The sequence below is a fragment of the Humulus lupulus genome, chromosome X (genome assembly GCF_963169125.1).
Source record: "Humulus lupulus chromosome X, drHumLupu1.1, whole genome shotgun sequence".
In the NCBI taxonomy this organism is placed as follows: domain Eukaryota; kingdom Viridiplantae; phylum Streptophyta; class Magnoliopsida; order Rosales; family Cannabaceae; genus Humulus; species Humulus lupulus.
Window position 1 is genome coordinate 227,787,517 of NC_084802.1, and position 24,806 is coordinate 227,812,322.

Sequence of the window (24,806 nt, forward strand, 5' to 3'; positions counted from 1 at the left end):
ATAACAAGGTCAATTATTGGGATATTTGGTAATGAGAATGTTCATTTGATGATAAATTGGGAGTTATTGAGATCAGGAGGAAATTCTGGGAGTTTTGACTATTTTTCCCTCGGGGATGTTTTTGGGACCCTGGGCATTAGGTTTTATTTGAGGTTACTTAAGCCTGAAGTAGTCTGTCAAAAAGAAACCGTACGTTAAAAACACTTTTTCTCTCTCCCGTTAACCTTTGTGACGTTCGTGGCAATTTCGAAGAAATATTGAGTTCTAGGAGTCGGAATCAAGCAAGGATCGAGGCATAGCGATCCTAGGAAAGATTAGAAGCTTCTTGACCAAAGGATTTAACAAAAAACAACCCAATCAAAGGTAATCTAAGCTTTAAGTTTTGAGTTTTTAGAATTTCTAAGCTTTAAATTGGATTTTGTGAATCGATGAGTTTTTGATTCGTTTGAGTCTAGGGATTTGATGATTTTGGATCATTGGGATGTTTGGGAACTTTGATTTTTGGATTTGGAAGTGTTTAGGTATGTTTGTGGAAGGTTTAAAATGGAGAAAAACGAGGTTATGGCAGGTTCCCAGGTGGGAGCCGCGACCCAAGCTCGAAGAAGCAGGAGGTGAGGTTTTGTGTGTGCTGGGGGCCGCGACACTGAGTAGTGGGTGTCACGGCGCTTGCTCCTGGTGTGGCTGGGGGCAGCGGCTCAAGCTTCTAGGGCCGCGGCTCATGAGTGGTTTTGAGGCCAATTGGGTGTTTTAATCATGGGAACTCAGTTTTAGGCCTCGGGATCGTTCCTACTACCCGGTTTAGTGGGGTTCGATGTCTCGGAGGCTAGATCTTGGTTTGGGAACCTTTGTTATTCATTTTATTGATGGTATCCCATATTTGGTTATGACTAGGTAACCGCTAAGGAACTTAAAGGTTGATCGTTCTCAAGGGTCGTTCTTATATTAATGCACCCCATATGTGACATGCATGGTTATTCATGAGGCATGTTGAATGTTTAAATGTGGACATGGATTGATTATTGAATGCTTAGCAAATCTTGCTCACTTGTGCATGGTACTGAGTGAACAGTCAGAATTGGAAAAGGTGTCTATATCAACTGTGAAGCTGTGACTCATTAGTCAAGTTCCGTAGTGGTACTGGGCACTGGTCACACAGTGCTGACTCATAAATCAAGAACGGCCTTAGCGTGTTCAACGCAAGCCAATAAAGATTAGATCTAATCAACATCTATATTAAATGACTTAGAAGATCATTAATGCCAGCCCGACCTCAAGTTCGATGAATACTATAAGCGCTTGTCTAGCCAAAGGCTAGTTACTTAGAGCCACAGTGACTATTTAGTTACATGGCTGTGGGTGCCAAGCCCCGTGTGACTTACCCATCAGTCACTCATCTGTTTAAGCTAGTGACTTACCCAGTAGTCACTCATCTGTTTAAGCTAGTGACTTACCCAGCAGTCACTCATCTGTTTAAGCCAGTGACTTGCTCGTCAGTCACTCATTATGGTTTACCAGAACCTCAAGTTTTAAACCACTCATTTGATTAAGAACTATAAGCTCCTTCATGGTTATTGGAAAACACAAAGTGATATTCACTCATTTGTTCAGAGCTATAAGCTCTGTATGATTATCATGATCATCATTTGATATTATATGTTTGCATTATTGTGTTTTCTTGCTGGGCTTTGGCTCATGGGTGATATGTGGTGCAGGTAAAGGGAAAAAAAAGCTCACCCAGTCTTGAGTGGAGAGCTTAAGTAATGCTGTGCACATATGCAGCCGCTTGACCACCATGGCCAAGGAGTTCTCAGAGGAACTAGGGGGTTTACCCTATTTTTGTCGCTTAGGTCGGCGAGTTTGTAAATTTGAAACTATAATGATCATTTTGAGTTGTAAATGTTTTTTATGGGTCCATAAACAGTTTTATGTTTTAAATAAAATATATCCTTTCCTTTTGATTGGTTTTTCCACCTTAACCTGTTAATAACACCTAGAAGCACGTTTTTAACCAAAGAACTCGGGCAGCGAGTTAAATTCACAGTTCATCGTTCACTGTAACGGTCTTGGGGTATCCAGGGCGTTACAAAAAGTAAGTATAAACATCCAAAATTATGAGTAAGAAGTACTCATCAAAAATTTAGAAGTTGTTGAGTTGATTGGCTCACCATTCTTCCTAGTATGGGCTTTCTGAAATGTCTGAACCCTAGTTATATTCCCACCTTGATTTTGTTTAGTCTGCATATTACATAGAATATCATGGAGCAAGTTAAATAATGCAATTAGATTAACTTAAATTAAAAGATCTTTTTTTAGTTTATGAAATACCATATAATCAATTGTTCGAGCATATCCTCTTCTGCTTAAGGTGTGTGGAATAGTTTTCTTTCTTCTCTCTTGAAATTTAGCCCATAAAGCCTATTTAAGAGGGGTGTTGGCTCAGCAGTGAAAAAAAAAACTAAATAGACATTGAATTCATTAGTTATAATTATACCATATGCTCCTTACTAGTTTTCTGTTTAATAAAGGCCCTCCACTCTACATCACTCTTGATGCAATCTGGTTTTAGTGCTTGTCGTTCACTTTCAGTTTTAGCACTAATAATGTCTTTGACAAGCCTAGATTTTGAGGTTCTCCATAGGTCAACCATCATTTGAAAGCAATACTTCTTTTCCCAATCTTGATGTAAATCATACTTGACCTACAATAAGATAAGAGGTTAAGATTATAAATAATTACATTTAGGAACATCTAAGCTAACATCCAATAAATAAAAAAATCAAAATAATTCTCAAGGTTAACAACTACTACAAAAAACAATACCTGAGTAGATGCCCAAAGAACATCTCTCATGATTGGTATCATTTTCCTCCAATCGAAAAGAGTGTAAGGAACAATCTCTCTCACAAGAGTACCAACAAAATATGCAAATTGTATTGAATTATCACCAATTGGTTGGCCATTCATGTTCCAATTGATTTTTATCAATTCACCATTCCTTCTAGTAAGATTAGCTAGGATAGTTCAGCCTGTAGTCTTCTTGGTAATCACCTCTAATTCTTCATTTGCATTATGATCTTGAGGTGTTGCTTCAAATTCAACTTGAAATGTAGTACTTGTATTTTTGTAATCAAGTTGATTTTCTACAAGTGTCTACCTTCTGTTGACTTGCAATGGCAGAGTTAGTTATACTTTGGTCAAGAGCTGCCTCTATCACTTTAGGTGAGTCAATTAGAATCATGCGACGAGTTACTGCCCTTGTACTAAGAGCTGGTGGTGAGTCAATGACAACCCTAGTAGCTGGTGCAACCAATTTACGTAGAGAAGTCTTTCTTTTACGAATTGGGTTGTCATGTAGCAAGTCATCACCACCAAGTTGATACTTCAAGGATGCTCTTCTTTTTTTGTTGTCTTTTCCTATTCATAATATAGTCATTTTCTAGTTGAAATCACTGCACCAAAAAAACATAGATCATAGATTAAGGATATTAGTGATAGAGTAATATCACACAGCGTAGATTAATGCTAAGAGAGAGAGAAATAAGGGAAGATTAACAAACATATATCAATGGTCAAAATTCATTATTTTTCATATTCCAATCCAAAACACCCTCTATTTGAAGCCTTTAAAGCTATACACCAATTAGACGACTCATTTTCTCTTGCATAAAATGCCTTTTTAGCTTGCGATGCTAATATATATGGATCCCTAATGGATTGAGCTTGCCCTACACTAAAGTTCACAAGTGTATAGTACTCAAGCTTCTTAACACCACTTCGAATATTTGCACAATAACACCAAAATAGTGGCACCTTAAAGGTGCGATAATCAAGTAAAATTATATCCTTGATAACTCCAAAATACTCTTCTTTATCATCCAATTGCCCACTGTCATGAGCCTCTAAGTACACACCGCTGTCTTGAGTACTTTTCTCAGCTCCTTTTTTGTGAAACCGCATCCCATTGATCATATAACCTTTATAAGAAATTACAATGCAGCTTGGACCTTCAGCCAATTGAGCTAACATGTTTGTTGACCACGATTTTGGCCAACGACGAATAGACGTCAAAACTACAATAAACCTTCAAGAGAATATACGACACTGATAATTTTACAGTGGTTCAGCCCCAATTTATTGGTAATAGCCTAATCCACTTGGAGTTGTGATATATAGATCCTACACTTAAGATCAGATGAACTTGAGCCAACTGAGTTTCTTTAGTGTAAGTAGAAAAATACAGAGTTTCTCTCTCTAGAGAATACAAGCTTTATCTCTCTAAGCTCTCAGAAAATGCCTCAAGTAACAATCCCAAAGTTTCAAAACTAGAGAGTTTTTCTCAGTCTAAAAAGATCTGATCCCCATAAATGATGCCATAAGCCCTTTATTTATAGGCTCATGGATCGTACATATATATTCCTTTGACCGGGTTTTTCGTTCTTCCAACAGACTTTAATTAATAAAATATAAATGAATTTAAATTACAATAATATAGCTATTATTCTGGGATATCTGAGAGATTCCCGCGGCAGTTGAGAATGATTTGGGTTGAAGCTGTTACTGAGGACACAGGTAAGCACCTCTCGTCGACAAAGCACACCTCTAGCACACCTCTGGTCGGTATAGGCAAAGCACTTCTCTAGCACACCTCTGGTCTAGAATGACACATCTCTGATCTAGCAAAACACTTTACTAGTCGGGCAAAACAAATGACTGGTTGGCCAAAATAAATGACTGGTCGGCCAAAACAATTGACTGGTCAGCCAAAACAGATGACTGGTCAGTCAAAACGACTGATTGGTCGGTCAAACTCCTAACTGGTCAGTCAAATTTTTTTACCGGTCGGATAGAAATTCTATCAAGTCGGTCAGATCGCTTTATCACAACTCTAAAGAGCCAATACATTTATTGACCATTAATGTGCCATTTACTGACTATGCATTGCCACTTGTCACTTCTGATTGTCACGTCATCGAACTGAAATTTTGGGGATAACATTTGCTCCCCAAGTTTATTATATGATTTACTCGTATGATAAAAAATTTCTCTAGCAAAATGTTTTTGAGGTCATCCAAAAGCTTCCATCCGGTCAGTAACCTTCACTTTTGAAATAAACCCATGATCAAACATTTCCTTTAGCCCATCAAACTTGTTTCTTTTACCATTCCTAACTGATCAAATTTCTTTTGTCCCTCAGAAGCCTTTTGCCTCGGAACCCAAACAGCTTCTTGGCAATGCTACACCTCGGACATGCTTCTCCTAGGACGCACCCCAACCGCTCGGAGACCACCCCAGCAGCTCAGATACCACCCCAGCCGCTCGGACACCACCTCAGCCGCTCGGACACCCATGCCTATTCGGACATGCTGCTCCTCGGACGCACCCCAGCCGCTCGGACATTACCCCAGCTGCTTGGACATCACCCCAGCCACTCGAACACTCATGCCTACTCGGACATGCTGCTCCTCGAATGCCCCCCAGCCTCTCGGACATTACCCCAGCCGCTCGGACATCACCCCAGCCGCTCGGATGCCCAAGCCTTCGGACAGGCTGCTCCTCGGATGCCCCCAACTGCTCGGACACTACACGCATCCGCTCAGGAACATGGCGCATTCGCTCGGGCAGAAAGCATGTCCACTCGGACACCACAGCTGCTCGGACGCACGCAGCCGCTTGGACATGGAGCTCCTCGGATGGCCAGCCAGCAGCTCCTCGGATATGCACCCCAACACTCGAACGCACACTCAGCTGCTCGGACACACACAGCTGCTCGGACGCACGCAGTTGCTCGAACATGGAGCTCCTCGGATGCACACGTGCCAGTAGCTCCTCGGCATGTCTGTCGAGTCATTTGGACATGCGGCACAGCCACTCGGGCATATGGCGTAGCTACTTAAGCATATGCCTAAAACTTATCCCTCCGAACACCATTAAAACACCTTGTTCGAATCTCTCAAAAGTATTTTGAGATATTGATTTCTCTCAATCAATCTTGGGGAAAATTGATTTCTCTTCTCAAAGAAATTTTTTCACTGTGTAGTAAATATTTTTACGTTGAATTCACTTGTTCGTGTTTGTTTGGTTCACCCCAGGGACTCATCGCTCTTAGTCATGCTCAACAACAGAGTTTCCTACTCGACCAGTGATATATGCTCAGCTGACTAGGGAAGTTGTATCTGCTCTCCCGACCAGGAAAACTTTGCACCTGATCAGCTAAACTTTGTACCTGGCTAGTAGTTTACTCTTTTTTCTCGTGAAGACAATTGTTGCTTAGCAGCTTTGATATTTTTCTCGTACAGCCGAGCTGTTGCCATTTATACTTTACTTTTCTTTGTTAACTTGAAACATTCTAATTCTTTTTAGACTTAAAAAGTTATAAGTTTTTTGTGAATAGTAAAGTCACTCTGATGTATGCCTTATATTTTCGCATGAGTACTTAGTTTTCTAACTTAGAAATTCCAGACATTTCATAAGTCCCTACTAAGTATACTTTCTCACACTCTTATTGCTCTAACATTTTATGAGCATAATGTTTATTGTCACACAAATATCTACTTCTAACTTGAAATTTTTAAAAAATTTCAAGCTACTTAAGCTTGGTCAAACAAGTTAGCTTAATGGCCTTTTTGGACTTCAAAAATTTACAAGTCAGCCTAAAAACAGATATCTTAACTCGCGCTCTTATTGCCTGTGTTAAATTATATACCAGTATACCCCACGTGCCCCCCAAGCGATCGAGGGTTGAAAAATCCTTAGTCACTTGCTACTTGACCGAATCTGTTCGAGCAGTTAATTACTCGTGAAACACATAGAATATATGGAAAATATTCGAGCAGTTGAACACTACTTAAACGTATTGACCAGTTGAACACTGTTCAAATAATTAACACACATGCACATTTGTAGCAAGAATCGACCACGCTGCGCGTAGTCTCTTTTATTACTCGTAAAAAAAAGACAAAATGTGTCTAATAACGAGTCTTAAACAACAAAAATTGTTCAAAAATAGATGACTGGTCAGCAAATAACCAGCTCATAAACCAAATTTAAATAACAAGTTAAACAACTTGAAATTAAACTACCACTCTGAAAGCGGTATTTAGTGATAATATATCCTCCGATACTCGCCATTCTAGTGGTTCCTGATCAGGCTTCGTTCACCCAATTTGGTCCTAGCACTCCAGCTCATGTCAAAGTATCTGGGCATACCTCTCCCTTGCTTTGTTACTATCTTCAGCCAAGTGTGGACCTCCACATATAGTGTCTAAGGCAAAGTCCACAGGCCCGGGTTGCAAGGGTGGAGATCTCTGTCGTTTGAACCCAGGATTGCTGCTACCTCCTTCTCCTTGGGGTGTCTCTGCCCGGTACTTTTTCAAGTGGCCCGACCGGAGAAGAAATTCTATCTCTTCTTTGAGGTGATTGCATTAATTCGTGTCGTGACCATAATCTCCATGGAAACGACAAAACTTATTCATGTCTCTCTTACTCATCTCTTTTCTGATGGGTGGAGGTTTCTTGTAGGGAACCTCTTCATGACTAGCAAGATATATCTCTGCCTGGCTGGTCGAGAGAGTGGTGTAATTAGTGAACTGAGGTTCATACTTAGTTGGATTTTCGTTTGTATTCAACTTAGCCTTCTTTCTTCATGGTGGTCAAACCCGTTATTCCCACGTTTCTTTCCACCATTTTGACTATTTCCACCATTCTTAGGAGGGTCAATCGATCTGCCCAGATTGTTTATGCCATTCTCCTCTTTCTCGATTGCATCATCCAATTTCGTATACTTGTCTGCTCGGTCAAGAAATTGTTGAAGTGTCAAGATTGAATTTCTATGTATACTATCCCACAAAGGGCTCCGATAAGTTATCCCAGCGGATATGGCAACCATCTTCCCCTCGTCTCCTATAGCAGTTGCTCTATTGGCTTCTCTCAGGAATCTCTGTATATAGTTCTTTAAAGACTCATCTTTTCCTTGTTTGATATCTGCCAAGTGGTTGGCATAAACTGGTGGAGTCCGGGCAGCGCTAAATTGTCTACAAAACTCCTTCCTGAATGTTTCCCAAGAGGGTAATGGAGTTCGGCTTAAACTTCCAATACCATTCTTGGGCAGTATCTGACAAAGTAGTCGGGAAAACTCTACATCAATAATCGTCACTTACTCCAAGAAATTTCATCTGGTCCTCAAATTTCCCAATATGTCTGATGGGATCTGCCTTTTCTGTATATACTGGCAGCAGCGGTGCTTTATATTTTGCCAGTGGCTGGGCTGCTCTAATCCGGGCACAAAATGGGCGGCCACTCCGGTGGTCTATCACATCCATCCCATAAGGTTGTTTTGACAAACCTTGCACTACAGTCGTTAGCACATCAAGCTGGGCTTGGATGGTTGGTGCAACTGACGAAGTTCCAAGGTCTTGACCGCCTGGTCGGGCATTACCATCTGGTGCACTGTCGTCAAGTATTTCTACTTGACTGGCAGGGTGGTTCAGATTTTGCCCTTCGACCGGGACAGTCCTCCTCTTGTTGGTGATAACATCCCTTAGATCCTTCTGGGAAGCATGCTCTCCTGCCTGATCGAACACCGTACTCTTCGATTTTTCAGAGAGCTTACTACGCGGGACTTGCTCTCTCCTACTACGCTGCTGGCCGGGGTGCAGTGGAGGCTTTTCGATACGTCCCGGGTAGTCTTTTCCTCCTTGTGGGTTGTTGTCTTCTTTATCCTTTGACTGGTCGGTGTGATGACTATCAGCCTCATCACGACCATGTCCATCTTTAAACTGTGAAGTTCCCTTATCTCGAGGAGTTCTGGTATGATCCTGCTTGGGTGGGGTCTTCTTACTGCCCGATCGGTGACTTCCTGATCTCGAAGTTTCTGATCAGTGGCTCCTGGAGGGAGTTCTAGAGTTCTCCCTCTGTGTTGATGTAGTTCTAGAGCGGACTCCATCATCTTCCCGACCAGTCTGATTCCTTCAACTCCGCTCAAGTCCTCGAGAGTCCGTCCTTCCAGCAGGGGACTTCCGACTAGCGTTGTCCTTTCATGCTCCTTGGGTGGCTACTCGTGCCGCGACTTGAACATTGGCTTGGGCCAATTGGGTAACTTCCTCTAAAGCAAGTGCTACTTCGTGCTGTCTTCGGTTAACCTCCTCTTGTCATTGTCTAATCTCTTCGCTTCTGGCCTCCATATCGCGTCTTTGCTACTCTAACGCAGCTCTCTGCCTAGCCATCTCTTCAGCGAAAGACTCCTGCTGAGCATTGAATTGCATCATCTCCTCTTGGAAAGCGCCTATTGCTTCCTGGAGTTGTTCAACTTCTGGAGTGGTCTCCTCGAGAGAGACCCTGGGCTCAATCTCTGGGTTCTGCGGTCCAGGACCTTCTGATCTAGCAGGCTCTATTGATGTGCCTGACTTTTTGGATGCCACATTGGTATTCTTGGGCGCTATCTTCATATGATATTCGTGTGTTTCTTCTCTTTAGGCTCTCAATGAAAGCATTAAAATGTTGACCACGATTTTGGCCAACGACGAGTAGACGTCAAAACTACAATAAACCTTCAAAAGAAAATACGACACTGATAATTTTATAGTGGTTCAGCCCCAATTTATTGGTAATAGCCTAATCCACTTGGAGTTGTGATATATAGATCCTACACTTAAGATCAGATGAACTTGAGCCAATTGAGTTTCTTAAGTGTAAGTAGAAAAATACAGAGTTTCTCTCTCTAGAGAATACAAGCTTTATCTCTCTAAGCTCTCAGAAAATGCCTCGAGTAACAATCCCGAAGTTTCAAAACTAGAGAGTTTTTCTCAGTCTAAAAAGATTTGATCCCCATAAATGATGCCATAAGCCCTCTATTTATAGGCTCATGGATCGTACATCAGATATATTCTTTTGACCGGGTCCTTGGTTCTTCCAACAGACTTTAATTAATAAAATATAAATGAATTTAAATTACAATAATATAGCTATTATTCTGAGATATCTGAGAAATTCCCGCGACAGTTGAGAATGATTCGGGTTGAAGCTGTTACTGAGGACACAGGCAAGCACCTCTCGTCGGCAAAGCACACCTCTAGTCGGTATAGGCAAAGCACTCCTCTAGCACACCTCTGGTCTAGCATGACACATCTCTGGTCTAGCAAAGCACTTTACTGGTCGGGCAAAATAAATGACTGGTCGGCCAAAACGATTGACTGGTCGGCCAAAAAAATGACTGGTCGGTCAAAACGACTAACTGGTCGGCCAAACTCCTAATTGGTCAGTCAAAAATCTTTACCGGTCGAACATAAATTCTATCAGGTCGGTCAGATCACTTTATCACAACTCTGAAGAGCCAATACATTTATTGACCATTAATGTGTCATTTACTGACCATGCATGGCCATTTGTCACTTCTGATTGCCACGTCATTTAACTGAAATTTTGGGGATAACAATGTTATCTGCCTTCTCATATCTAGATAGCTGAAAAATAAAATATTTGTTATTACATGAAAGTTTTAAAAAACAATCAAAATATAAAATTAAAATTAGTTATGTTTGTAACTTTCTCATAAAACCACAAAGAAAATTCTTTTGAATGTCGATTCCACAACAATGTTTGATTATCCTTCAAGTTTGGGTGCTTCTCTTTCAACTCATTGATATGCATATTGACAAATGGTGCGACAATACATGAGTTGAATGGCACATAACGCTGTGCTATTGTTGCATCCACTTGGTCAAGCTCAAAAGATTTTCCAGCTAATAATGGAAAGCCTCTATGATTTCATCATCTTGAACATCACCAGAAGAAATCAATTCATCATTATGCTTTAAAAATGTCTCACAAAAGTTTACACATTCGATGGAAAGATAACGATTCGCAATACATCCTTCTGGGTGTGCATAATTTGATACAAAGCCTTTTAGTACTTTCATGTACCTTTCAAAATGGTACATCCATCAAAATTGCATAGGACCACATAGCCTAACTTCTCGTGGTAGATGGGCAACTAAATGAATCATTAAATCAAAGAGAGAAGGTGGAAAATAATCTTCTAGTTTTCAAAGAATTTCAACAGCTTCAAATTCCAACTTTATAATCTCCTCATTGTCAACCACACGCTGACACAATCCATAAAAAAACTTAGAAAGTTGAAGAATTGTTACTCTACAACCTTCTTCCATTAAACCCTTTATAGCAACAACTAACAATTGTTGCATAATCACATGATAATCATGAGATTTAAGACCCGTCAACTTTCGTTTCTCCACATCTACACAATTGCTAATGTTAGAACTATAACCATAAGGCAATTTCAAGTCAAATAGCCTCTTACAAAATAACTTCTTATCAACTTTTGATAATGTGTAGGCTGCGGAAGGAAGATGAATGATGCCATTTTCTTTGTAAGGATGGAGATTCGTCATGATACCCATCTCTTCCAAATATAATCTCGATTCATAGTGATCTTTTGACTTCCCTTTACAATTCAACAATGTATTGAGTATGCTTTCACAAATATTTTTCTCAACATGCATGACATCCAAGTTATGACGAACAAGCAAAATATCCCAATAGGGTAGACTAAAGAAAATACACTTTTTTTCCACTTTTTTTCTCCCTCATCGCGACCCCTCTTTCTACGATTTCCAAAACTATTAGTCAATTTATTCACTTGCTGGACCACTTCAATACCAGTCAATATAGTTGGACATTCTGAAGCTTTTTCACTTAACTTGGATGTATACTTCTTCCTTCGATAACGATGTTGTGTTGGTAGAAATCTAGTATGATTGCAATAAGACATCTTCTTACTATGCTTCAACCAAACAGCATCTGTATACTCACCACAAATAGGACAGCCATATTTTCCTTCAGTCACACATCCAGCCAGATTTCCATAAGTAGGAAAATCATTTATGGTCCATAGCAACATTGCCCTTAAATTGAAAATTTTCTTCGTAGAAGCATCATACGCATAAACGCCATTCCATAGTTCAAGTAATTCATCTATTAAGGGCTCCAAATAAACATCTATCTCATTTCTAGGTTTCTTTGGTCCAGGAATCAACATATATAGAAAGGTAAACTCATCCTTCAAGCACAATGGTGGTAAATTGTATACAATGAGCATTACTGGCCAGCAGCTGTATGCAAAACTCATACTTTTATAAGGGTTAATGCCATCAGCAGCAAGTCCTAATCGAAGGTTGTTAGGTTCAAGTGAAAAATCTGGCCATCTCTCATTAATTGCATCCCAAGCCTCTGAATCTACTGGGTGGCACATCTTCCCATCTGTGCTTTTATTAGTAAAATGCCACTTTAGACTTGTAGATGTCTCCTTGGATCTAAACATCCTTTGAAGCCTTGGTGTAATGGGAAAATATCTCAACAACTTTGTAGGTTGGCCTAGTAAAATCTCATTTGTGTGCACATTTTGTTTCCATCTTGAAGAATTACACTTGGGACATTCTTGGGCCTCAATATTTTCTTTCGTAAACAAACAACAATCATTAACACAAGTATGGACATGCTTATAGTTAAGATTAAACTTCTTCAGAAACTTGTTAACTGCATACATAGATGTTAGAAGTAGATTATCTTCTGGCAACATAGCTTTGATCTGTTAGGAGTGTGTCCTAAAAGCATGTAAAGACATTTGTTTTTTCTGTGAATAAATAAATACAATGGTTTTGTAGAGTCCAAGAACTTTACTTAGCTAATTATTTAGTAGTATTATAGTATGTATAGTATTATCTTTGTTACTGTGGATTTTTGGTTCAGACCGGGAATTATTTGGACACTCATAGTAGTACTTATAGACTTTCTAAGTTTGACCTATAGTTTAAGAATATTAATTTTAACCTAAGATTTGATTATATAGCTGATATTAAGAATAATATTTATTATACTATAAGGTTTAGATATCAACCAATAGGATTTTAAGCACATGTTATGAATGGGTGATTAAAGATTAAGTATTTTGGAGGATTAAATTTAATAAGGAGTAAAGTTTGAATGCATTAGGGTCAGTCAGCAGCTTTGAATACGTTAAGGGCTTAGTCAAGGCTGTTTACTCCATTCAAACTGAGCTAAAAATGTGTAATTTCGTGTTTAATTAATCAGCATGTGCCGATATATCGCAGCTATAGGGGGCGATATATCGCAGCACGTAGATATGGAAAACACGAGATGATGCACGGTCGCCTCGGGCATACTGGCCCAGGCGATATATCGCCTACAGGGGGCGATATATCGCCTCCTTCAGGGTATTTTCAAATGTTTTTGAATTCTTTTCCTTTCAGCCATTCAAACTCTTGATAAGTCCAGCATCTTTCTGAACGAGTCTTCAGCCTCTGCTGAACGATTATTCAAATTATTTTCACCTAAAAAGCTATTATTTTTATTCAAGTAAAATCAAGATCCTTTCATTCCTAAACTCTATAAATAGGACCTAGTACCCAGCCATTATTCACTTTTTTACTCTAAGTTCAGAAGCTGCAAGTGCTAGGAGAGTGTGAGAGTTAAACACCTGGGTTGGGGAAATCATAAGCTTAAACATCATAAGCTTATCAAACACTTTGGGAAGTAAGGTTCTATAGTATTTCGGTTGTGGTGTAGATTGGTCTTACAAGTCTTTGAGGTAAACCAAAACTCTAGTTCATTTGTTTTATGTTTCCTTCTCTTAGTCTTCTACTCAGTCTCCTAACCTCATTCTTATTTTGGTTAGGAAATCTAAATTCTTGAGCACATAAATTTTGGTAAGTGTGACTTTCAATGGTTTAGTCTTTCCATCCCTTTCATTTCATCTCTTTTCTTCAAATCTACTCACCCTTTATATATGGTTTTTGGAGTGTTCCAAAAGTCTCAACTCAGTCCACATATCCCGGTAGCTTTGGTAAGGAAAATAGGATAGAATTTATATGTTTTATGCTTATGATATCTTATGTGTTATGTTATGAAATATGTTATAAACATGTTATGAATATGTATGTTTGTAGGCTTGGGCATATGACCCATAAGACTAACAAGACCCCAAATAGATTATGGGCATATGACCTACTTAGCTAGTAGGACCCCACTAATCTCATGGGCATATGACTTGTTTAGTCTATGGGACCCCAAGTAATAATGGCCATTATAATAAGTGTATGTAATATGTGTTATGATATATCTTTATGCTTATTATGAAATTTATGTTTATGACTATGTGTTAGATTTTCCTTTCTGAGCATTAGGCTCATTCCTTTTTGTTTTATGTGCAGGAAAATAGCTTTAGAGGCGGTGAGATTCATGGCCACTTAGAGGATGTGTATCGATGGTGAATGGAGTCAAGGAGCCGAGCGTTATTCGATTCGAGGATGTAGTTTTGTTTTATGTCTTTTTACATGTATTTTCCGCACTATTTATGTAATGTCTTTTTATTTTAAATCATGTTTTGTTTTTAAAGACAATGGGATCCCATATCCTTTTTGGTATTTATTTTGTAAGTAACTCTTATTTTTACAAGTTACTTAATAAAATTATGGTATTTTTGAAAAATGTAAGTTCTATTAAGGATTGTATGTATAGTTTCGTTAATGGTCCAAAAGTCTAGATTAGTGGGTCATTATAGTTGGTATCAGAGCAACGGTTCCTTCGCATGAGGAATGTCCTGAAGAACCTGGCGCAAATGACCTGAAACATGTTCGGGACAAATTTGATGCATGGATTCAATCTAATAACAAAGCCAAGTGCTATATGCTTGTAAGCATGAGTGATGTCTTACGAACAAAGCATGAATCCATGGAAACTGCTTTTGAGATACTAGAATCTCTTAAGGAAATGTTTGGGCGCCCATCTGAGCAAAGCCATCATGAGGCTACTAGAACCTACATGAATGCTAAGATAAAGAAAGGTCAATCTGTGCGTGAGCATGTTTTGAACATGATCAGTGTACTTCATGAAGCTGAGACGCATGGAGCAGTCATGGATGAAAAGACACAAGTAAGCATTATACTTGAGTCTTTAACTCCTGCTTTTTCTGCATTCACAACAAATTATTTCATGAACAAATTAGATTTTAACATGACACAATTGCTGAATGAATTACAAACTTTTGAGTCTTTGAATAAGACCATCTCAAGTCAGGCTGAAGCAAATGTTGCTGAAGCAAAACCATCTTCTTCAAAGAAGAAAAGAAAAGGCAATAACAATGACAGCAAACCTAAAAAGGACAATCCGAAAAAGGCAAAGAAGTCATCCAAAGCGCCCGAGAACAAAAAGAACAATGACCCCAAACAAAAGACACCCAAAGGAAAATGTTTCCATTGTAATGTCGATGGTCATTGGAAGAGAAACTGCCCAAAGTATCTCGCCGAGCTAAAAGAGAAAAAGAAAGGTAAATCAGATTTACTTGTACTCGAAGCTTGTATAGCGGAACAAGATAAATTATCATGGATAGTTGATTCTGGTTCCACTAACCATGTTTGTTCTTGTTTGCAGATGCTTGAGTTCGCAAGGCAGTTGGAGCAAGGAGAGATGACTATAAGAGTGGGAAGTGGAGCGCTTGTTTCAGCCAAAGCATGTGGAACAGTCCGTTTGAATTTTAAGAACAATTTTTTAGTTTTGAATAATGTGCTATTTATTCCTGAAATTACTAGAAACATTATTTCTTTATCTTTGTTACATGAACAAAATTTTAACATTTCTTTTAATAATAATATGATTTTTATTTCAAGGAATGGGAACAATATTTGTCATGCAAAACAAAAGGACGGACTGTACATGCTTGATCCAATTGAAAAATCGCTCAATAATTCTGAATTATTTAAAGTAGTCATTCCGCAAAGTAACAAAAGACAAAAGGTTTCTAAAGAAAATGACACGTATCTATGGCACTTAAGATTAGGTCATATCAGTCTAGATAGGATAAACCGGCTAACTAAAGAAGGACCTCTAAGGGAACTAACAGTTGGAACCCTACCGGTTTGTGAATCCTGTTTAGAAGGTAAATTGACTAAACGACCTTTCACTTCGAAGGGAAATAGAGCCAAAGAACCACTAGAGCTAATACATAGTGATGTATGTGGTCCAATTAACATTCAAGCTCGAGGTGGTTATGAATATTTTGTCACATTTACTGACGACTATTCTAGATACGGTCATGTATACCTAATGCTTAAGAAGTCAGAAACTTTTGAAAGGTTTAAAGACTTCAAAGCTTTAGCTGAGAAGCAATTAGGTAAATCTTTAAAAACACTTCGATCTGATCGTGGTGGTGAATATTTGGATTCTGAATTCAAAGATTTCTTGCTGGAGCATGGAATTCTATCCCAACTCACAGCACCTGGAACGCCACAACAAAACGGAGTTTCAGAGAGAAGAAATCGGACTCTGTTAGACATGGTCATGTCTATGTTAAGCTACTCTTCACTTCCCTTATCGTTTTGGGGATATGCACTACAAACGGCTAACTACATTTTGAATGTAGTCCCGTCCAAAGCTGTGACAAAGACACCTCTGGAACTATGGAATGGAAGTAAACCTAGTTTACGACATTTCCGTATTTGGGGTTGTCCTGCTCATGTGCTAAGACCTAAATCTGGAAAACTGGATTCTAGGTCTGAAGTGTGTATATTCGTGGGCTATGCTCCAGAAACAAGAGATGGATATTTCTATAGCCCAAGTGATCAAAAAGTAGTTGTTTCGACAAATGCAACATTTTTAGAACAGGACTATATGAATGATTTTAAACCTCGGAGCAAAGTAGTTTTACAGGAACTAATGACAGATAATATTTCATATCCATCCTCTTCATCAGTTAATGATAAAACAACCAAAGAAACCACAATTCCTGAAAAGGAAAAACCAGTGCAACGTCGTAGTGGGAGGATTGTGAGGCAAGCTATTCGCTACGAACATGAGGCACACGTTCTTGTATCAGATACTGAAAAGGACGATCCATTGACTTTTAAAGAAGCAATGGAAGACCCTGATGTTGATAAGTGGCAAGAAGCCATGAATCAAGAAATGGAATCAATGTATTCCAATTCAGTCTGGGAACTTGTAGATCTGCCTGACAATGTTAATGCCATTGGATGCAAATGGATCTACAAGAAGAAAAGGGGTGCAGATGGAAAGGTAGAAACCTATAAAGCAAGGCTTGTGGCCAAAGGCTACACACAGAGAGGGTGTGGACTATGAAGAAACATTTTCTCCTGCGGCCATGCTTAAGTCCATTCGCATACTCTTATCCATAGCTGCCATTTATAATTATGAGATATGGCAAATGGACGTCAAGACAACTTTTCTGAATGGCCACCTTGATGAAACCATTTATATGGAACAACCAGAAGGGTTCATAAAGAAGGATCAAGATAAAAAGGTATGCAAATTGTTGAAATCCATATATGGATTGAAACAAGCATCAAGATCTTGGAACTTAACATTTGATGAAACTATTAAAACATATGGTTTCGAACAAAATGTTGACGAAGCATGTGTTTATAAATACATCAAAGGAAAAATTGTGGTTTTCTTAGTTCTTTACGCTGACGATATCATACTCATTGGGAATGATGTAGAGACATTATCAAATGTAAAGAAATGGTTGGCTGACAAATTCCAAATGAAAGATTTGGGATAAGCGAGCTATGTTCTAGGCATTAAAATTCTAAGAGATAGAAAGAACAAGCTCCTAGCACTTTCACAAGAAAATTATATAGATAAAGTGCTTGAAAGATTCTCTATGGAGAATTCCAAAAAGGGTCAATTACCAACCAGACATGGAATTTCTCTTTGCAAAGATTAGTGTCCAAAGACACTACAAGAGCAAGAGGACATGAGAAAGTATCCCTATGCATCAGCTGTAGGGAGCCTAATGTATGCAATGTTATGTACTAGACCTGACATATGTTATGCATTAGGAATTGTCAGTCGTTATCAATCAAATCCAGGTTTGGAACACTGGATTGCGGTGAAACATATTCTCAAGTATCTCAGGAGAACGAGAGACTATATGCTAGTATATTCGGGTAGTGACCTCGAACCTACTGGATACACTGACTCAGATTTTCAATCTGACAAGGATAGTAGAAAATCTACTTCTGGGTCAGTATTCACTCTTGGTGGTGGAGCAGTTGTCTGGAGAAGCATTAAGCGATCCAGTATAGCTGATTCAACCATGGAAGCTGAATACATAGCAGCTAAGGAAGCAGTTTGGCTGAAAAAGTTCTACACAGATTTGGAAGTAGTTCCAGAAGTGGAGAAACCACTTGTTCTATACTGTAACAACAGTGGAGCAGTGGCCAATTCTAAAGAACCAAGAAGCCACAAGAGGGGAAAGCATATAGAGCGCAAATACCACTTAGTCAGAGAAATCGTACATAGAGGAGATGTGACCATTCTGAAAATCGCATCAGAACACAACCTGGCGGACCCGTTCACGAAGACGCTTCCAGCAAAGCAATTCGAGGGTCATGTACGTAATATGGGATTGAGAGAAATGCCTCACTTGCTTTAAGTACAAGTGGGAGATTGTTATGAGTGTGTCCTAAAAGCATGTAAAGACATTTGTTTTTTCTGTGAATAAATAAATACAATGGTTTATTATTATTGTCATATTTAGATTGTTAAATTATTGTTTGAATAATTTTGTAAATATCATAAAAATTCCATATTCATTATTGAGGGTGTGATCTTGTATTAGTACGAGAGAATTAAGATCACATGAATGAATAAAAATAGTCAACAACAACAAATTAAAGTTATAGAATTCTTTAATTGGAGTTGTAAGTATGGTTTACTGAGTATCATAATGATACAAATAATCTAAATTCGGATTATTGATGTGGAAAGACATCTCGGTAAAGGTACTTTATATAATATGATTATATATGACATGGACCGATATGAATTAAAGTCTTTATCCAAAAACCATTTAACAATAAAGACTTGTAATTCATATCATAACAGATGATCATTTATAGATCAACCTAAATCCTGAGTGTTCATGAACTCCTGTTCATATTTATTAAATCTTTTGATTCACTCGTTAAGGTCTCTTCAAAGAATGAGGCTAATGACTTTTGTTTTGGAGATTTAATATCATGGATGGCTGGGAACATGTATCAACAATACGGAATCTAATCTTTCCTAACGGATCGTATATTAGTTTCCTTAAGGGTTAATTCTGGAACTGAATGATTTTGAGCTCAAATCTATAATTAGATTATAGATTAATTATTCACTAGTGAATTAATGGTACTTAAGGAATAAGAAGTAAATTAGAAAGGTTAAATGGTAATTCTTCCATTCTAATTTATGAACTAATTAATTAGAGGGTTGAACTATTGCAAGATGGTTATATCAATGGACGACTTAAGAAAAAGATTTATGTAAAAGTATATCTATAACATAAAGAGTGCAATTCTGAATTTATAGTGGAGTAATATCATAATTAATAAATTAACTATTATAATTAAAGAGTTTAATTATTTAGTTTCAATTTATTGGAGCTTAATGTTATAGGTCCATGGTCCCCGAAATGGCTCAAACAATCACTGTCAAAGGCAAATACAAAAATGGGCAAAAAGGACTTATGTGATAAGTAAAATATTTTTCTATGTATCAAACATAATTATTGATTAATTATGTGTAATTAATTATTTGATTTAACAAAAATATAATTAATTTTGAATTAATTTATTTTTTGGGATTTTTGGTATTTAAATAATAATAAAATTGGGAAATATCACATGCCTGCACATGCATGTGGTACACGTGTGGCACAGTGCACATGCACTGTGGTACACGTGTGGCACAGTGCACATGCACTGTGCTACACGCATAAGAGAGAGACTTAGTCTCTTGATTCCACAATTTTAGTTATTTAAATATTAAATAAATAATGAGATATTTTGATTTGATTTAAATATTATTATTTAAACAAAAATCTGATAATTTATCAGTTATTTTGAATTTGTTTAAAATAACAAATATTTTAATATATTGGATATTATTAAATATTGGATATCAGTTTTCACATAACGTAAGTTTTCAGGGATAGAAAAATATATAGGATTCTCTCAGAGAAAAAGATCAGTGACAAAAACAAAGGTCATTGTTCTTCACAAAACCTAGGTCCAAACTTTATCAGATCTCATGTGTTGAGAATATCTGATAAATAGTTATTGCCTATTATTTGTATAGCGACCCAAACTAGTTCTTTGGGTGACTGAGAACATTTTGGAAGATCTTGGTGTGAGATCTCAAGGATTCAGCCATACGAAAAGATAGCAGTAAGGAAGGACCTGATGTAATGTTTCTATTCTTGTCCTTGATTCAATATATATATGAGTGTGAAGAAGTAGATCTAGAAATCTTATGAGATTAATCTGACAATTTGATTGTTGTTCCGCTGCGCATAACCTCTGATTTGATCAATAAAAACCAACATGATCATCTCCAACATCTCAGTGAAACTAACATCTGAGAATCCATGCTTTGTTTTCAGATTATATAGGCCAACAATAGATGAAAGTTCAGTGTACTTTAAGCAACCTTCATACAATGGTGATTCTGCATCCAACAATATCCTATTAAAATCTTCATCGCTATTATCATAATCTAAATCATCTACATTAGTCGAATATGCTTCAACATCATTAGTCGAATATACTTTAGCAGTTTGAAATACATCATTTGAAGACCTAATATTTGTCGTGCTATTTTGATGTAGATCTTCTCCATGATGGAACCATGTTTTATAAGATTTGTCCATGCCATACACCACCAAGTGTTCAACAACTTCATCTGAAAGTTGATGTCTTAAATTCTGGCATTTGTTGCAAAGACAAATAATCTTTTTCAGAAAACCAGCATTAATTATTGTAGTCTTCACAAACTCCCTAGCTCCATTCTCATATTCCTTTGTAGCTCTACAATAGTCAGAGCATATTTCAATAATGAATTCCTCGAACTCAAACTTAAACTTAAATCCTAACTACATATTTTTTTTTACTAACCTATTAAGATGGACCCAAGTTTTATCCATCTGCACTATACAACAATTATAACCATTCAATATATTGACTAAGAAAACCAGTAATACACCAAACCATCCTTCAACACATAGGTCAAAGAAACTATCAAAGCAAAATGACACCAAACATGATGTCCAAAGTTGTTAATAAAAGCCTATGTATCTTCCTTTTTGAAACCTTTCTTTTGTGAGAAGGGACAAGAAGAAAACTAACATATATAAAACAAGAAGTACAAAAGGATATGCTATATATGTATGTCAACACGCAATAAGTACATTCATACAAGTATATGTTATAATGAAATCAATCAAACAAACAAACACAATTCAATTATAGGATAATTATAGACAAGTCTACATAAAATCGAACAACATTTTCCCTACACTAGCAACCAACCATCTGCCAATATCAATTCAAGCAACACACAAGTTTTCTTCCTTATCTCCGCAGCACACAAATTTTTCAGATCCTACTTCACTAAAACACACAAGTTATCAACCTTTCATTACCACCGCAGCACACAATAACAATCCCCGAACCTACTACACTATGGATGAATATTTAAGATATTCAAACTCCTCTAACATTTGCATAGTATTAAAATAAAAGTTAGAGGCATACCTCTTGCAAACTGTTGCCAAAAAAGTTTCTTTGAAGTTCATCTCAGCACATAAACACCTTTACAATGTAATAAGATATAATGAAAGTGAGTCAAATCCAAATTAAATAATTAAATAATAATGGAAAGAGGGAAAAATAAAATATAACTAAGGTATGAATGGTAATATTAAAAGTTTATATACATTTTGTTTTTCCAATTGAAAGTTGATATAAAGGTATGAATAATATTGGCTTTACTTGTTGAACGTTATTGAGTGTTTAACTTCTTTTTTCTTCTTTGAGGAAAGTAGAGTATTTAACTTTCACACCTTAAAAAAAATACTCAACTTTAAAAAGTAAATTATTATTATTAAGTTTGAGAACAGAAAAAACAAGAATTTGAGAGCAAGAGAAGAAGCTGAGCATGGATGCTTTGAACTCATATTGATTCCAATAGAGGGATGAGCCATTTATACACGCGGAAAGAGTGGTTAACTATCCACACTACAATGAGAGCTCACAACTCTAGTACAAGAAATCAAGAGAAACTAAACTCAGAGTAAAACAGAACAATGATTAAAAGGAATATACTCCTCCTTGAAGAGCTATTTATATATATATATATATGTTAATTAGATACTAGGGTTTTTTGGTTTTGGAGCAAGTCACTAAATCACATTTTCATGTACCTAAAAACAATTAATAATATTTAATTGAAAACACACACAAGTACAATTATATACATATATTAAGCTAAAGTATTATTATATAAAACTAGCACCATTGACAATAATTAATTAATCCTCAATAATTGTGGGTCATATATATGTTGTTAATATTACCTTAGCATTACGAAAGATGAAAAGAAAGAAAGAAAATAGATAAAGAAAAAGCAAATTAAGACACATTCACCATTGATTGGATTGGGCCCTATGTGGGCCCATGTGGGGTTACCCCAATCAGTAAGTAGCATTTTCTCAAAAGAAAATTATCACAGCCTAATAATTACAAAATATTTATAAGGTGGGTATGATATGTAAGACAAATATTGGAGAATATAAAACTCCATATATTCATACTCATGTGAAGTGGTACTCTTAATTCAATTTCACTTTTAATGTGTTTTAAATTAACCACATTATAAGTTGCCTGGATGTGCACTACTGCATGTTCATAATTATTATGGTAACCTAATAAAGTTCATTCATATATCATAGCTACAAATAATTAATAATACTTCCTAACTAATAATTACAGTAGTAATAAAATTAGTTATATATCATTTCATGGACCTATAATACTTTTCTTCTTTTGCTTATTAAAGATATTAGACAAAACGTTTGCCTTTTAATCCTATATACGATGGTAAGAGCAGTCAGGAACAAAGATAAGACCTATAAATTGACAAATAAATTGGAAGGTAGGCATCAAATCTAATGTCCTATAGGCATGAATTCACTGCCGAGGATAAGATTCCCAAATTTCATGCTCTAAAACAATAGAAACAACAAATATAAAAAACTGCAAATAACCTGGATATTCTAATTAGCAATCCAATAGAAATGATAGGTCAAAAATCTGCTAATTAAACACAAAAGAATCAACCTTGTGATTGAAAAAAAAAACACGAGTGTAAGCCTGCAGACTCATGTACATTAAAGAGAAAGAGAAAACTTAGAGAGGATTGGACAACTTATTCCAAAGAAAAAGTTCACTACTAAACACACATCCTAAATTCTAATCTTCTTACATTCCACAGGAAGTCTAAAATCAAAAAAGAATATTCAGAGATTTTTTTTTAATCTAACTTTTCTTAAATGTTTTGAATTGTCATGATGATACATTATTCATTGATCAACGAATCTAGGTATGCCATCCAATAATTCTCAAATCGGAAAACAATTCCTAATCATGGATGAAAACACATATTTTCTCAACCAGCAGAGGAATTTTCATTTAATAACAGATAAATAATCACATCATTCTTCTGTGAAACCAACTAAACCTAAAATTAACTTCATTTTTCCTAAATAGAATGATAACAAAGAATTTCATTCTCGCTTGCAAGTAACTAAGCTCACTACAAGAATGTAGGGGTTTAAGGGTTTTTACTGTGAATATGATTGTTGAAGAAATTAATGGACGAAGAGATAGACCCAGCGCCAGGGACTTTGGACGACCGACGACACGACCTCGACGGCGACGACGACTAGAACAGGCGGCGCGAGGGGAGGAAGAAGCACGGCGACTAAGGTGAGTTGAGTTGGTGGTGGTGAGGTCTTCTGGAAATGGCACGTTTTGCTACAGTGTAAAAAAAGGCCAAATAGTTAAAAGGCCCAGTATTTATATGGCTTTTTATTTTTATGCAGCCCAATATTACCCAATAATTCCCGTGTGTTTAGTTTTAGGTTATTGGCCTATTTTTTAATAATAACACTTTGTTAAAAATGTCATGTCATTTTTTCAATGTGATAGATACTCTAAAGTGTTGTAGTGAATATTTAAAGAGCCCATGAACTTAGCTTAAAATTTTAGCCCAATTTTTCAATAATAACACTTTTTAAACAATGTTATTTTTTAATGTATAATAGAAACTCTAAATTGTTGTAATTATAATACTTTTTTAATAGAGTTATAATCATGTGTTGTAGAAAGGGTAGTTTGTTGTAGTGGTATGTATTCCAAAACAGTTTTCTATGATATTTGTTGCACAAAATATTGTAAGATTCATATCCATTAAAATCTTCCATATCAAGCTGTTTTTGCCTTATCAAAAGCTCTACCTCAATCATTCCTATAAAATAAAGTTATCTCTAAAATAAAGTTATCTCTAAAATTTATCTTAATCTTACTCATTTCAACACAATATATAAGGTCATAGTTACAAGGGTTGTGTGACAAACCAAGTCTAAAGATTAATAGACCACAAAAATGAAAGATCATGAAGTGCTTCATAGTATGGCAAAAAATTAGGCATGTAAATGGGGCGGGTCTGCCCCGCCCCGTCCCACCCCGATTAGTTTCTTGGAACGGGGCGGGTCGCCCCACCCCGTCTTAATCGGGGCGGGTCCCCGCCCCGTCTTAATTATTTTTTTTTATTTTAAAATTTACAAAAATAAATACAAGAATAAAGATGAATTAAATCAAACATATTTTTCAATATTTACAATTCTTTCATAGAGTAGTTATGGAATAATTTTTTTG

General features: G+C 36.8%; 1 protein-coding gene across 1 annotated transcript; it reads right to left on the reverse strand.

Annotated features, from left to right (window-relative positions):
* Window positions 1–11,039: 11,039 nt before the first annotated feature.
* LOC133806824 (uncharacterized) lies at window positions 11,040–22,072 on the reverse strand. The gene is made up of 6 exons (XM_062244913.1): window positions 21,996–22,072; window positions 21,624–21,680; window positions 20,447–20,897; window positions 11,918–12,601; window positions 11,674–11,797; window positions 11,040–11,458 (listed from the first exon to the last, which is right to left on the reverse strand). Exons 1-6 carry the CDS (start codon window positions 22,070–22,072, stop codon window positions 11,040–11,042), a joined length of 1,812 nt encoding a protein of 603 aa, XP_062100897.1.
* Window positions 22,073–24,806: the final 2,734 nt, after the last annotated feature.

Bases quoted from the DNA above. Each gene is read 5' to 3' on its own strand.
- LOC133806824 (XM_062244913.1), bottom strand. From the start codon at position 22,072: ATGGCTCATCCCTCTATTGGAATCAATATGAGTTCAAAGCATCCATGC. The intron at 12,602-20,446 runs GTTAGTTTCACT...CACTCCTAACAG, and splicing joins CAAAGCATGGATTCTCAGAT to ATCAAAGCTATGTTGCCAGA. The intron at 11,459-11,673 runs GTATTGAAGTGG...TGAATTGTAAAG, and splicing joins ATGTCCAACTATATTGACTG to GGAAGTCAAAAGATCACTAT.